At 43.4% G+C, this 14,072-nt stretch overlaps 1 protein-coding gene across 4 annotated transcripts in view; it reads left to right on the forward strand.

The window, feature by feature from the left end:
• The window catches only part of CLUAP1 (clusterin associated protein 1), a 142,747-nt gene that overhangs the window by 41,661 nt on the left and 87,014 nt on the right, over positions 1 to 14,072 (forward strand). For all 4 annotated transcript variants that reach the window (XM_067551104.1, XM_067551103.1, XM_067551106.1 and 1 more), the window contains exon 6: positions 12,564 to 12,647. In XM_067551104.1, coding sequence (XP_067407205.1) covers positions 12,564 to 12,647 — 84 coding nt within the window. The remainder of the gene's footprint in view (positions 1 to 12,563; positions 12,648 to 14,072) is intronic.

The raw sequence follows: 14,072 nt of genomic DNA on the forward strand, positions 1-14,072 counted from the left end.
CCCAGGGTTTTCAGAACCCACAGCAGTGGTAATTTAACTGTTTCACTCCAGGCGGTTTCAGGAATTAACCAATGGGAACACAGCACTTCACGCTGATTAAGATTAATACAAGCAAGCGTGCTCTCATCTAAAACTAGTATTTATTAGATTTAAGCACACACAAACATAGGTGTAGAACATCCCAGATATAGTTACCCACAGTCTGAGATGATTTTGAGTTATCACCAGCCGGGCTTGCAGGGGCCCTCTTTCCATCCAGCTGATGGGGAGTTTAGGTGTCAGCTCCTTGCCCTAAGAAAAGCTCCCTCAGACTGCTCTGAGGTATTTACTTCTACCTAATCTTTTATAGCTAACTTTTACAAAACACCTAGCTCACAGTGACCATTACGGGGTCATCATTTCTCCTAACTTCAATACACTACTCATCAAAAAAACATTCCTAACAATCTTAACCATAATAAGCGTCTGTATCAGAGGCGACTAAATGCAAGATTCCCATCCACTTGTTTTCTTTCAGTTTCATATTTTTGACTTTCTTCTCCCATCCTCCCATTCTGGTTAACAGAAACTGCCAGCCTTCACTGACCTTGCCTCTAGAAGCCCTGCTTATTCAAATTAACCCATAACTATGTGGTGTTCTATTTTATTAATTCATGGCGGCTGAATGCGCACAAAATGGCTGCTATTAGCTTGATTAACTTCTGGGGTTCAAAATCCCTCAAATCCTGGATAACACCTCTATGGGGGCACTATAAAAAGTGGAGAAACAGGAGGGCTGCTGTATGAAAAGGTGGCATAGTTCACAGGATTTTGGAGGCAGATTATGGACCTCTTCAGAGTCCTTTAATAGTCTGAGATTCAACATTTTGAAAACTGTCCCCAACTCTATGCCCTGTCTTGGAGGTGGAAATAAATCTGTGATGCTCTTTTTCTCCCATTTTCTAGGATACATTCTTCTAAGACTACTGAGAGGGCGTGCTCTGTAGTGCACCTTTGCCTGCAGAATTCACCTCTTTCAGCAGCTTGCCAAAGCCAACATTTAGCCTCTTTCGGGATATGGTAAATGGTATATTTGCTCAGCCAGTCCTTTATGCAAATAAAGTAAAAGTTGCAGAATTTCACTCAGGTCTTATATAACTTGACTTTCATAAAATCATAACAATTAAATTCTCTGGTCTGATGTCTGACCAGTTCCATAAAATATATTTCCTAGTATTTTGTTCAGACTTGATTTAAATGTCTCAAAGGACTGGTTATTTCTACCTTTCTGAGATATCAGACGCATAATATGCCTCTTTCCTTTTCTCACTCTCACACACTTGCCTCTGAGAGCCTTCTGGCCCCTTTGTGAATGGTGTAAGCAGGAAGGAGCTGCTTTTTGAAAACTATGCAGCTGCACTGCAGAACAGCAAAGTCAGTTACACAAAGTTGTTCCAAGGATTTCATTTCAGAATCTGCATCTTTCAAGAACTCTTGGACAACTTTTCAGTTTGTCTATAAGAGACCATATTTCTGCTCAGGTTAGTCTGAACAGGTTCCAGGAGAAGGAAGACACTGAACTTCTGTTCACCCCTTCCTCTGTAACTAAAGCAGGGAAGTTGATTCTAGTATGTGACCAAGCTGAGCCCTGAGGATTTTATCAACTGAGAGATTTAAAATGGTTTGCAATGTTGTTGTTGCTGTGTTGGTCCCAGGATATAAGAGAGACAAGGTAGGAGAGGTAATATTTTTTTATTGGACCAACTTCTGTTGGTGGAAGGTACAAGTTTTCAAGCTACACAGAACTCTTGTTCAGATTTAAAATTGGATTTATGGGCTAAACGTATAATTTATAGGCTAAAGGTACAGTAGTTAATCCAAAGAGCATGTGATTGCAACTATTCTGACAGAGTTTTTCAAAAGATCTAAACTTTATTCATACGTGCTCAGTCTCTTCCAAAGCTTTGTATCATTTGGGTGGAGATTGCTGCTCTTCAAGAATGCATTGCTGGTGATAAATTTAACTAAATGAGTCAATATTCTACTCCATTTTGCTGGAGAATGAAATCCATTTAACATCAGGAAATTCTTGTTACACACGATAAAGTAAATATGTGGAACATGAGCAAAAATGCCTGCGACCCCTTTCCCCTCCTTTGCAGGAAATGGGCAAGAATTAGCTTTCCTCTTCAACTCCAGCAGTCTCTGAAGCAGTCTCAATGAAAATCTCTTGACTATGGAGAGGATATGGGGCATGTATTTTCCATGGGCAAAACAGACAACAACTTTGTTTTTCTGGAATGATTCCTGCATCAAACTGATCTTCCCAGAGAGGAGCTGTAACTATCATTGTCATTGAAGAAATCTGAATAATAATCATTTGCCTCAGTCTCATATTTACAGTATGACTTTAACGTCACCTTTTTGTTTGGCATGAAGAGTGAAGTGCATTTATCTAGTTTTGACCTAATTATCTTAAAACTGCAAAACCATGTAGACAGTGTAAAATTATTCCATACTAGCACTGGGTGCTACCACATGGTGATCAGAGTTTGAGGTCCACAGGTGGTACTCTGCTCCTTGGTTTAGCATGAATGGAGAGCATCACAGAGTTGATGCTGATATCAGGGTGAGATCTGAGCCCCAGTGTCCTCTGGTGTTTCTCTAGGTTAGGGAGTATCAAACTGTTATAGACCTTTTAGGTTTGAGGATTGGGGATTTTTTTTGATTGGAGTACCAATGCTGTGCTCTTTCAAGCAGTGTCCTGTCAAGCTGCAATGTATGTTGTTAGGGGGATGGCTAGGGATATGGGTACGTAGAGAGAGAGATGTGACCTAATAATGAAATGTAGGGACTTAACACACTTATCTCACTAACCGGTTGTAGATTTGGTTTCTAATCAAGCCTAGGTAGCCTGGAAAGAGCTAGGTATTTGGATCAAATCACAAGAGAAGCTAAAAGGTGGCTGTATGGTATTGGAGAGGACTCATTGTGACTCACACAAACATGCATTGTTGTGCAAAACCACAGAAAATGAGCATATAAAAGCAAAGCACATTGGGTCATAGATTTTCACAGTAAGGCCAGAAACGATCATTATGATAATCTAGTTGGACCAGTTCACATGCTACTAAAACCCAGGTGCTACGTTGCTTGTTTTTATTGTGTTCCCTAATTGTTCTAACTGGCAGTGCTGGATGCTTCCTGTGTTATTACTGATCTTGTAATTAAGCTAAAAAAACAAACCTTCAAATGCCAGAGAGCCCTTTTTTAGCTGCTTGCTCAGAAGGATGACAAAAGCACTTCCTTGTCCTTAGTTCCTGCAACTCCAAACGCAGGATGAGAACAAACACAAGCTTTTTCAAATGGTTTGGTATTGGTATATAATTGAATATATGGCATACTAAAAATAAAAGGCAGATGTTCTCAAACAGCCATCAGGGAGCAGGCAAACCTCCTGAGTGACATGAAGGCAGATTATCAGTGATAAACATCCACTGGGAGAACATAGCAAAGGATGGGAGGGCTGATTCTCAAGTGTGGCTGTGCTCTGCTTGAAGCAGGACCCAGAGAGGGGAAGAATGGCTTCACGCCACTTTGGGGCCTCCAGTATTGCTAGGATTGTCTCCTTTCTCCCCGCCATGCACCTTATGTATGGGGGGGGAGGGCTGAAAGAGGAAATGGCATAAAGTTGTTACCCCAGTACTAGGCCTTGTAAGGTCTTTCTTTAAACTGGCGGGAAGGGATACCCCACTGGTTGAATCTGTTGGCTTTAACTGTTCCTTGTCATGAAGGGTTTGTATTGTGTCACTGAATTGGGCAATCCTAAACAAACTGGAGGATTGGGCCAAAAGAAATCTAATGAGGTTCAACAAGGACAAGTGCAGAGTCCTCCACTTAGGAAGGAAGAATCCCGTGCACAGCTATAGACTGGGGACCGACGAGCTGGGCAGCAGCTCTGCAGAAAAGGACCTGGGGGTAACAGTGGATAAAAAGCTGGATATGAGTCAGCAGTGTGCCCTGGTTGTCAAGAAGGCTAATGGCATATTGGGCTGCATTAGGAGGGGCATTGCCAGCAGGTCACGGGAAGTGATTATTCCCCTCTATTCGGCATTGGTGAGGCCGCATTTAGAATATTGTGTCCAGTTTTGGGCCCCCCACTACAAAAAGGATGTGGACAAGTTAGAGAGAGTGCAGCGGAGGGCAACCAAAATGATTAGGGGGCTGGAGCACAGGACTTATGAGGAGAGGCTGAGGGAACTGGGCTTGTTTAGTCTGCAAAAGAGAAGAGTGAGGGGGGATTTGATAGCGGCCTTTAACTACCTGAAAGGGGGTTCCAGGGAGGATGGGGCTAGGCTGTTCTCGGTGGTGGCAGATGACAGAACAAGGAGCAATGGTCTTAAGTTGCAGGGCGGGAGGTCTAGGTTGGACATTAGGAAAAAGTTTTTTACTAGGAGGGTGGTGAAGCACTGGAATGGGTTACCTAGGGAGGTGGTGGAATCTCCATCCTTAGAGGTTTTTAAGCTGAGGCTTGACAAAGCCCTGGTTGGGATGATATAGTTGAGGTTAGTCCTGCTTTGAGCAGGGGGTTGGACTAGATGACCTCCTGAGGTCCCTTCCAACTCTAATATTCTATGATTCTATTCTATGATTCTATGATTTAGAGACTAAGGGCAGGGTTTTTGCTTTTGCATCTTCAGAGAAAACTGAATGGTTAATAGCTGCCTTGATTTGTCCTCGAAATAACTGGCTGATGTTGGGCCATCATCACTACTTTATGCCTTTCATTAGTGCTGCACCTTTTAGACAGAAGTATCCCACAGTGCCTTTCGTACATTATATTTGCATTGCTTCCACACACCACTGAAATGCAGACACCTCTAAGGAGAAAGGCAGCAACTGCTTAACACTACACAACAGTTTAGGGCAGAAAGTTGAGCACATTGTATCTAGTTTAAACTCGAGGGGGAATTTTAGATAGGCAAAACGTAATTAGTAAAACTATAACTTGGTCAGGGTTAGCAACCTGACTCCTGCAAAAAGTGCACCAAGTTGTCGGGACCTCATTTCATTGTCTCTTCCAGAAGATGTGGTGCTGACTTGATTCTTGTGGACATAGCCTCACGGCTTCTGATGGAGAGATCAACTATGGCTGAGTCTTGCTCACTGGTTCTCTAGACCCTTGGGAATATCTGTCACCATGATGCTCGTTTGAGATTGGTAAATTCTTTGGGCAGACTGGAATTTTATTTACTTCAGGATCAGCATTATTCCCTGAAGCGACTGAAATGCAGGAGTTTTGCTTTGATAAAATGGAAACAGAATTGTGCCTAAATTTTTCTACACTCAAGGTGCCTGTATATGAGCACAACAGCCAGACGTAGCTTATTCCAGATTCCAAAACGAGAATTCAGCCCTTTGGCTGAAACACATTCTCACTTGTCAGACCTTTCATACTTGGGCAAAAGCAATTTTTCTTGCTTGGCAGATTTAACTTCTTTCTTCCTGTCTTTGCAGCAAGTGTGCCAGATTCATCTTTGCTGATGAGAAAGGTGAACACAGTCCCTCTTTGTGCCAGCAAGGACAGCTGGGCCCTTTGTGAAGGGTTTCACCAACAAGGAGGGCAGGTAGTATTTCCATTGCCTTCCCTTCCTGGAGCTTCTGTCAAGGGAAGGCAACTCTCATTTTTCACCAGGGCTCTGTCAAAGTCATAGGCTGAAACAAGGTTTCACTGAATCAGTGTATCCCTGTGGCTAGGCCATACTTCCTTCTCAATCCAAATTACCTTCTGTTGGGGCTGCACTGACTGGTGTTGATGGAACCTGAGCCTGTGCTTCTGATTGTACTAGTTTCCTTTATTTAACTATTTAAGCATAAATAATATTGCTTTCAGGACTGAACTGCAGTATTTCTAACCTCAAGAGATCAAAAGTCATGCATTGGACCCCTAAAATCATGAGATTGGCCCTAAAAATTATTAATTAAAAAAAAAACCCCATAAAATCACGGGGGGTTTTAGTCCATCTTTTGACTTTTTAACTTCCCTCTATCCTCAGCCAGTGTGTGAGAGAGAATTTCAGGTTAAAAAGTCAACTGTTAATGCCCACAAAAATGTGACTAAGATAGAAACTCCATTTACCCTCCTCTCATCTCTTAGAGGAACTGCCAACCATTTCTTATTACTGTCTTGACTTTCCCCCATCCTAGTTTATTTCCTTTGATAAAAGAAGGGCTGCATGATAAATAGTTTGACAGCCTCTGACCTAATTAATGCATCATGATTCACACACACTCACACACAGAACTTATATTACTTTTTAAGGGTTGATGATTACAGATATACCTAATAAAGAACTTATATCATCATTCATATAAGTAGTAACATCACATTAAAAATAATATGTGATTGGTTTAGCCTTGTGCAAGGAAGATGTCCCCCTGACTCCCACCTGTTTCTCTGCCGTAGACAGGGAAGCGCTGCTTCACTCCTACCCCCTCTCACCCACCCTGCTTCCTGCTGCTCCTGAGCCTCCTTTCCGTCCCCACCCCTCCCTTCTGCCCCAGAACCCCCCATCTCCTGCCTTCACACCCCTGCTCCATACTCTGCCATCCCTGCTCTGCCCCCTTTCTCCAAATCACTCCTCCACTCCCTAGCCTCCTGCTCCCCCATTCTCCTGCAACCCCCAGTGCTTCCCCACTCCTTCCCACTCTCTATCACCATGTCTCTGCTGCTTCTCACAGTCCCTGTGCCTGTCTATTCCCCTGAACCATAGAGTGGGAGCCATTTTGCCTGTGGGCATGGCTTCAAACTAATTGAAAATGGTGGGAGGTGGCCACCAAATTTACAGGCAACTCACTCCCACATGCAGACAGACTGTAGGGAAATGGTAGCATTCTTTTGGCTTCAGCCCCTTTGACAGACATAGGAGATTGTGATCATTTTGAATAAGGGAACATTTGTGTGTTGGTGCCTTTCTTCATTTTTCCATGAGATGGGTTTAAAAAGACCTTAAAATTGCTAGAGTTACAATCAGATGGTGAGAGCTGGCAATCCTGGAGCTGCTAGTTTGTGCACCTTGTCTGCTATGCTGTTTTCTATTGGTAAAGTATCCCCAGCTGTGTGTTCAGATCACATACACAGTTGAGGCCAAGTGAGTTGTTATACCTAAGCTTAACCAGACCGAATCAAAGGGTTTAAAGCATGGAGAGCTTCATTCTCAGTTCTGCTGCAGCCTTTTTACACCACCTTGGCAGATTGATAAGGTCTTAAAGTGGGCAGAAATAGTCTCCTGTGCAGGGGACCTCCCAGCCCTCAAGCTCAGTGGCCCCAGCCCAGAGTAGAGCTAGTACAAGGGCTTTACAGTGGTCCTGCTTTTAATCTGTGGAGGGGGGTGAGTGGAGACTAGTGTGTCAGGGATATGGCTAAAGCACACTGCGCCACTACTGCAGCGGAGCCATGGGAAGCAGAACTGAAAACGGAGCAGCCCTGGGGTTGCCCTAATTTACACACGAGGGCCAGGGCAGACCTTGCACAACCCCAGAATGTGGGGAACCCAAAAGTGACTTGGTCACCTCCCTTGTCCCCCCAGGTATGGCCCAAGTATAGTAGTAGAATAACTAAGAATTGGGTCTATGAATTTTGAAATTTCTTTCCCAACATTATTCACACATTACATGCAAAACTCTTTGAATTAAAATCTCTGCCTTCACTATATAGTTGCAAATGTGGTTCAAAGCAAACAGGACTGAAAGCACCTGCAAATGGTGTCTCTTGTGGGATTTTTTGTAGAGTCTTTTTTAATGATTGTCAGCTTTTAGTTAATCAAAATTAATTTTACACTTGGCTTCCCTGATTTCCAATTAGTATTTGTTGAGCAGCACTAGAGCCATTGAGCTTTTAGGCACTTGAACAGGAAGCATAGGTAAGCGGTAAACAATCAATCAACTCATGAATACCCCAATGGTTTGGCATGTGTGTGTTTTCTTTTCATTAACAGTTACAATAATCAGATACATTTCTAAATTGTTCCCATTTCCCACGTCCTGCTTGGCTTAATAATTTTTTCATCCCTCTTGAGAGCTTTTCTTTTAAGATTTAATTTAAAGAAAAACTCTTGTGTATTTTGAAGTATGTGCTGATCAGCACATCTAATTGCAGAGAGCAAATCACTTTAAAAGAAAATGTTCAAGACCTGATTTTTAGCTTGGCTTGCCTTTTTGGAAGCATGAATAAATGTAGGCACAGCTGATGCCATTGTGATGTCTGACTACCTGGTATGTACGCATTATCAGGTAATGACATTAGTTGTGCCTGCAAATAATTAAAAGTGCAGTTATATGCATCCACAAATTATAAGCACAAGAAGGGAGCCTGTGTTTTAAAAATCTGGCCCTAAATTGTCATAAATACCAAGTCATAAAGAATAATTAACAATGAAAAAGGCAGCTGTCATTGTGATTTTGTGGAGGACTGAGAGAAAGCACTAGCTGTCTGTGTGCCTGGGAAAATGGGCTGTCAAAGGAGTTATATTCACTTTAAAAGCTTTGCTTAATTTAATAATTGTTTAACAGCGATAAATTAACCCATTTGGCTTTTTTAAATAAAATTTACCTTACCTTGGGCAGTCCCAGACAAATCAGTGAGATCTGCTTTCCTTTCAGTCCTATTCTGCGTCACCAATCTAGAGCTTCTTCCTGAGAAATGTCAGTGAATTGGAATCCTAGCTCTGGTGAGCTAAATGGCACTATTACAGGGATACCCGAACATTTTTCTGAAAATCCATTTTTAAAAATACATCAATGGGTTTGTCATTTAGAAAACATAATTGCTGGACTTTTTTTTATGACTTTAGCCCCCCAAATCTTAAAGCACTTACACACTTGCTTAACTTTATTACTGTGAGTAGTCCCAATTGAATGCAATGGTACTAATCGTGGGAGTAAAATTAAGCATTTACACAAGTGTTTGCAGGATCAGGGTCTTGGTTCCTTTTTCTCCCTATAAAGAAGCTGTGAAAGTCCACGTGAATTCTCTTGTGGTCTCTCCTTCATTCCTTAAATTACTTTTTAAACAACTGCAGTGATACTTTTATTTTCCAGTCTGCCAATCAGATCTGTGCTAGTGACTCTGATTGCAGGGCCTTACTGTAGAAATTGGCATGAATTTCTGCAGTGAAGGGGTGAGTGAAACTTCATGTAGCCATGGACAGTGAGGGGGGCAGGAGAGGAGAACACATTACGTTTTCATAGATGTTTGAAACCTGAATTGCTGAAGATCAACAATTTTGAGTTATGAATCCCAAGGTATCCCCAGCCACTGCCTCCGCAACAGGCTCTCATTGACTCAGGCACAGCAGACAACTTGATCAATGCAGAAGCAGTCCAGGCACTATAGATTCCCCTGAGGCCCAAGCCCATTCTGGACCTGATAGAGACGATTGACACATTCCTTTTATCCTCCAGATCAGTGATCACAGAAACTGTTCTTCTCAAGGTTACTATCCAAGGGCATCGAGAGATCCTACAGTTCTTAGTGCCATCTGTTTCCCTCCTTTCCTTCTGATTCTGGATATATTGTGACTGGCCCTCCACACCCCCCTTATCAGCTTGCATGAATGAAAAGTCGCATTTTTCTCAGACTTCTGCCAGCAGCACTGATTGACACCAAGAAATGGGCAGCGTGCAGTAGTTCCCCAGTGGTCCTGTGCCAGGGTAGCTGGCCCAGCAGAGTTGTCCACTGCTCCCATTTCTTTACTTCTATCCAAATACAGCAATTACAAGGATGTCTTTGGAAAAAAAACCTCTGCAAATACCTTGCCCCTATACAGGGCTTACGATTGCCCAATCAAGCTACAACCAGGGGCAAACATTCCATTTGGGCACATATAGCCATGTCTGAGCTTAGCCGCCCTGCACATGTACCTTCAGGAGAACCCAGCAAAGGTTTATTCGTAAGTCCATTTGACTGTCAGGGTGCCAGTTCTCTTTGTTAAAAAGAAGGATGGAAGCCTCCAACTATGTGTGGGCAATCTAAACCTGAGTCAGGTCCCCATTAGAAACCACTAATCCCCTGATTAATGAACTGTGTGAGCACCACCTGGGCATACACAGACTAGACCTCTGGGCGGGGCATACAACCTAGTACATTAGAGCTGGGGATGAATGGAAGACCGTCTTTCAAATGCGTTATGGTCACTTTTAATATCTTATGATGTCCTTTGGTTTGATAAATGCACCCGCAGTGTTCCAGCATGTTATTAATGATGTACTCTGGGACATTCTGGACCAATACATGGTAGCATACTTTGATGACATACTTATTTTTTCAGACTTCACTGAACAATACACCATGCATGTCCATTCTGTCTAGAAGAGAATATGACAACATGGCCTCTATGCTAAGCTAGAAAAATGCTTCTTTGATCAGCCTTCTATAGAAGGGTTCATCCTATCTCCCGGTGTATCAGAATGGACTTGCGCAAGATAAAAGCAGCCCTCAAATGGGCAGCACAATGTAATGTTCATGGACTACAGAGTTTCCTGGGGTTCATGAACTTCTGTCGGCAGTGTATCTTGAAGTTCTTAGAGCGGATTGCCCCTCTCACTGCCCCGCTTCGCAAAAACACCAGGTTCCTCTGGTCTCCTGAAGCCCAGCAGGCTGCTGAGCAAATAAAATTCATGTTTACCACATTCCCGTATGGGTCCACCCTGACACCACGCATTCCTTCATCATCAAAGCAGATGTGTCTAACTTGGCAATTGGAGCAGCGCTATCCCAAAGGCACAGTCCTCAACAATTGCTACATCCAGGCACCTTTTTATTCCAGGAAACTGAGGACGTGCCCAGCCCCACTGGTTGGTGGGTTGCTCTACTTAAACCAAAAAGAGGCACAGGAAGTTGTTTGAGCAATTAAGTGAATCCCTGGGTGGCTGTTACTATGGACCCTGCCTATTTGCCTGACTCCTGGACTCTACCTTCCTGACTGTTCCTGCTTTCCTGACTTGCTCAAGGTCTCTACTCCTATGCCCTATCGCGGCTCCAGCTTCGACCCCTGGCTTGGCACCTGAGTCTCTCTCCGACTCTGATCTTTGGCTTGGGATCTGTCTCTGACCCTAACTCTGGTTCCAGGCTCCTGACTCTAATTATTAGGCATGACCGCCTACAACCTGGTGCCTATGTATGCTCCCATGAACGAACTCACGGAAAAATGATAAAGACAAAAACACCATATTACCCGTGGGCGATCACTTTTCACAAAGCAGTCACTCCACATCTGACCTGTCAGTCCTGATGCTCAAAAGAAACCTGCACGACACCTTCAAAAGATGAGCCTAGGATCTTAAATTTATAACTTTGCTAGAAACTACAGATTGTGGACTCAAGTAAAGACACTGGCTTTATGGCTCATTACCAGTCTGTAACTCACTGACCATTCTTTGTGCTATGACAGCAGAGATGTTAACTACCCACTGCACCTTGAATAGTCTCTTTCAATTCCTCATGTTTAACAATTTGTTCTGCCTTGTATTAAGCTGTATGCTCAGATTGCCTTTTCCAGACCCGAAGAAGATCTCTGTGTAGCCTGAAAGCTTGTGTCTTTCACCAACAGAAGGTGGATCCAATAAAAGATATTACTTCACCCTCCTTATCTCTAATATCCTGGGACCAAAACAGCTACAATTACATTTGCCTATACCGCTGAGTTCTGAATCCTCTTCCACCCCCAAACTGACTAGGCTAACGAGACATCTTCAGCATCTTCTGCTGTCCACCTAAGAGCACCGTTTTTGGTGAGGGATGTTGAATCCCAGTCATTTAGTCAGTCAGCACTTCCCCCTCTGCTGAATGCCTTAGTTCCCCCTCTGCTGAATGCCTTGGGAGGGGGAACAGGACAGGACATGATATCTACTGATTGCTCCTGCTACCTAGGTTAGTGGGAGGGTTCTGATTGCTCTTTAAGCCTGGTCTACTTTTAAAACTTAGATGTAGATGCATTTAGGTCAACGGAAGAATGCTGCCGTCAACTTGCCACTGTCACCCGGGAAGGTGGAGATCCTGCAGCGACAAAAAGCCCCTTCTATCACTGTAGTCTGCGTCTACATAGCCAAGCCCTTAGTCTGGTTAGCTGAGGCATTCAGCTAAGAGGGCTGAAGTAGATCAGATGTATGATCGTCATTTGTGGGCCTTTTATTAATCTTTATTGAAGATAATAAAATTAACATTTTGGGGTAAATGTTGAGCAAGATCTGTGGGGTGTTAACATGTGCAATTTCCTTTAATATTAATTACAAGTAAGTGGATGAAACTGTACCCTTAAAGGTGCGCCCAGCCCAGACCAATAAGTCTCATTTCACTTTAAAATGATGTTGGCATTGCTAATTCTTAATACTGGCCTCCATTAACTCTGATCTTTTTCATAACTTTCTGTTCTGTGATGTTCTCTGAGCAATGAGGCATAAATATTAAATTCCACTCCATTTATTATGCACATGGCTTTGTTGGAGTTGCTTAACCACCCTCAGTTCTGTGACTATTAATTCCTTTGTATGGTGCTTGAATGTATTGGTGTGTTTTTATTTCCTAGGAATTGAGAACGGAATCCATTGCGAGACCTCTGGAGATAAATGAGACTGAAAAGCTGATGAAAATTGCCATCAAAGATGTTCTGGTAAGCATTTAATTTATGTTCATTTATTTGCTTCATTATTAATTTTTATTATTCAGAATATCCATTCCATCTGAAATAGCCTGTCTGCCATTGTGAAAGAGAATGGGGCCCCTTTGCACATCCTTTGGACATGACTTTCCTGGTCCTTGGGTACTGGATGAACAAGGATTGGGATTCTATCTGGACCCTGCTCAGCTGCATGGGGAGAGGAGGATCACCGCACAGGGCTTTCTGTGCACATGCATGGCTGGCTATAATCTATATTCTGAGCCATTATGATACTGTGCCCTGGTCTACACTTACCTGGAGATTCGGCAGCAGTCGACGGGAGTTATGCAAGCTGTGCAGAGTAGCTTGTGTACCTCCCATCAACTGCTGTGCTTCCCTTCTGCGCACACCACAGTTCCCATCGACGCAGCACTACGCCACTTGAGGGGGTGGTTTACTAATGTTGACTTCCTGATCAATTGGGCAGGTCTACACAGATCGCTCCATAGATCCAGAAAGATCGATCTGATGGCAGTGACTTTGCTGCCGTCAGTATAGACATACCCTGTAATGAAAAACAGAGCACATGTGTATTTTAATTCATACTAAAATATGAATCACTGTCTTTTGGGGGGAATAGATCTGGCAGCTTTTTATTTTACCCTGTTCAGTTTTCCCTCCTCCATGAAAATTTTCCCCATCAAGGTTTGCTGATGTAGTGTCCATTGAAGCCTGTAATGCTATTCCAATCCTCCCAAGAAATTAGTTGTGTCCTGGGTCCAGTGACTCCTCCTCTTAAGGGGGAGGAGCCTTTAGCAGTGAGTTTGCACCTGCCCACATCCCGGATTACAAATAGTACCAGAAGACATCACTAGACAGTGACACAGAGCGTTCCCTCCCCAACCAAAGGCCAAGTGTCCCGCCTCTGCCACTCCCTTGTTTCTCTGAATGGCCAGGGGATAGCTGAGCTGAGCAGGTCTCTAAGGGTATGTCTGCAGTACAGTGAAAGCCCATGCTTGAGCCCGGGCACAAGGCTAACCCCCTTTGCATCTATGAACTGCAATTGTGCGTTTAACGCAGGGCTCGGACCCAGGGTCCCAAGACGCTGCAGGGTTGACGGGTCTGAGTTCAAGTCAAGCCAGGACCTAGGATCTGAGTCCTATTGCTCTGCAGTGCAGTTGCAGTCTGCTTGATTTAGCTCCCAGGTGTCAGCCGGTAGTATCCCAAAATTCCATAAGACAACTTCCTTAGTCCTCTCTATCCCAACAATCTGCAGTCTACTCTATTGAAAACAGAAGCCCAGGATTCCCTAAACACGGGTCAGCTGACTTGAGTCTCACTAACTCTGGACTTACATTGCAGTGTAGACATAGCCTTATTTTAAATTCTCCAACACTAGTCTACTTCAAAGAGCACGTTCAGTACAGAGATCTGTTT

Source organism: Emydura macquarii, unplaced genomic scaffold, assembly GCF_026122565.2.
Source record: "Emydura macquarii macquarii isolate MOO-44397 ecotype Brisbane River unplaced genomic scaffold, CSIRO-AGI_Emac_v2 contig_1348, whole genome shotgun sequence".
NCBI lineage: Eukaryota > Metazoa > Chordata > Testudines > Chelidae > Emydura > Emydura macquarii.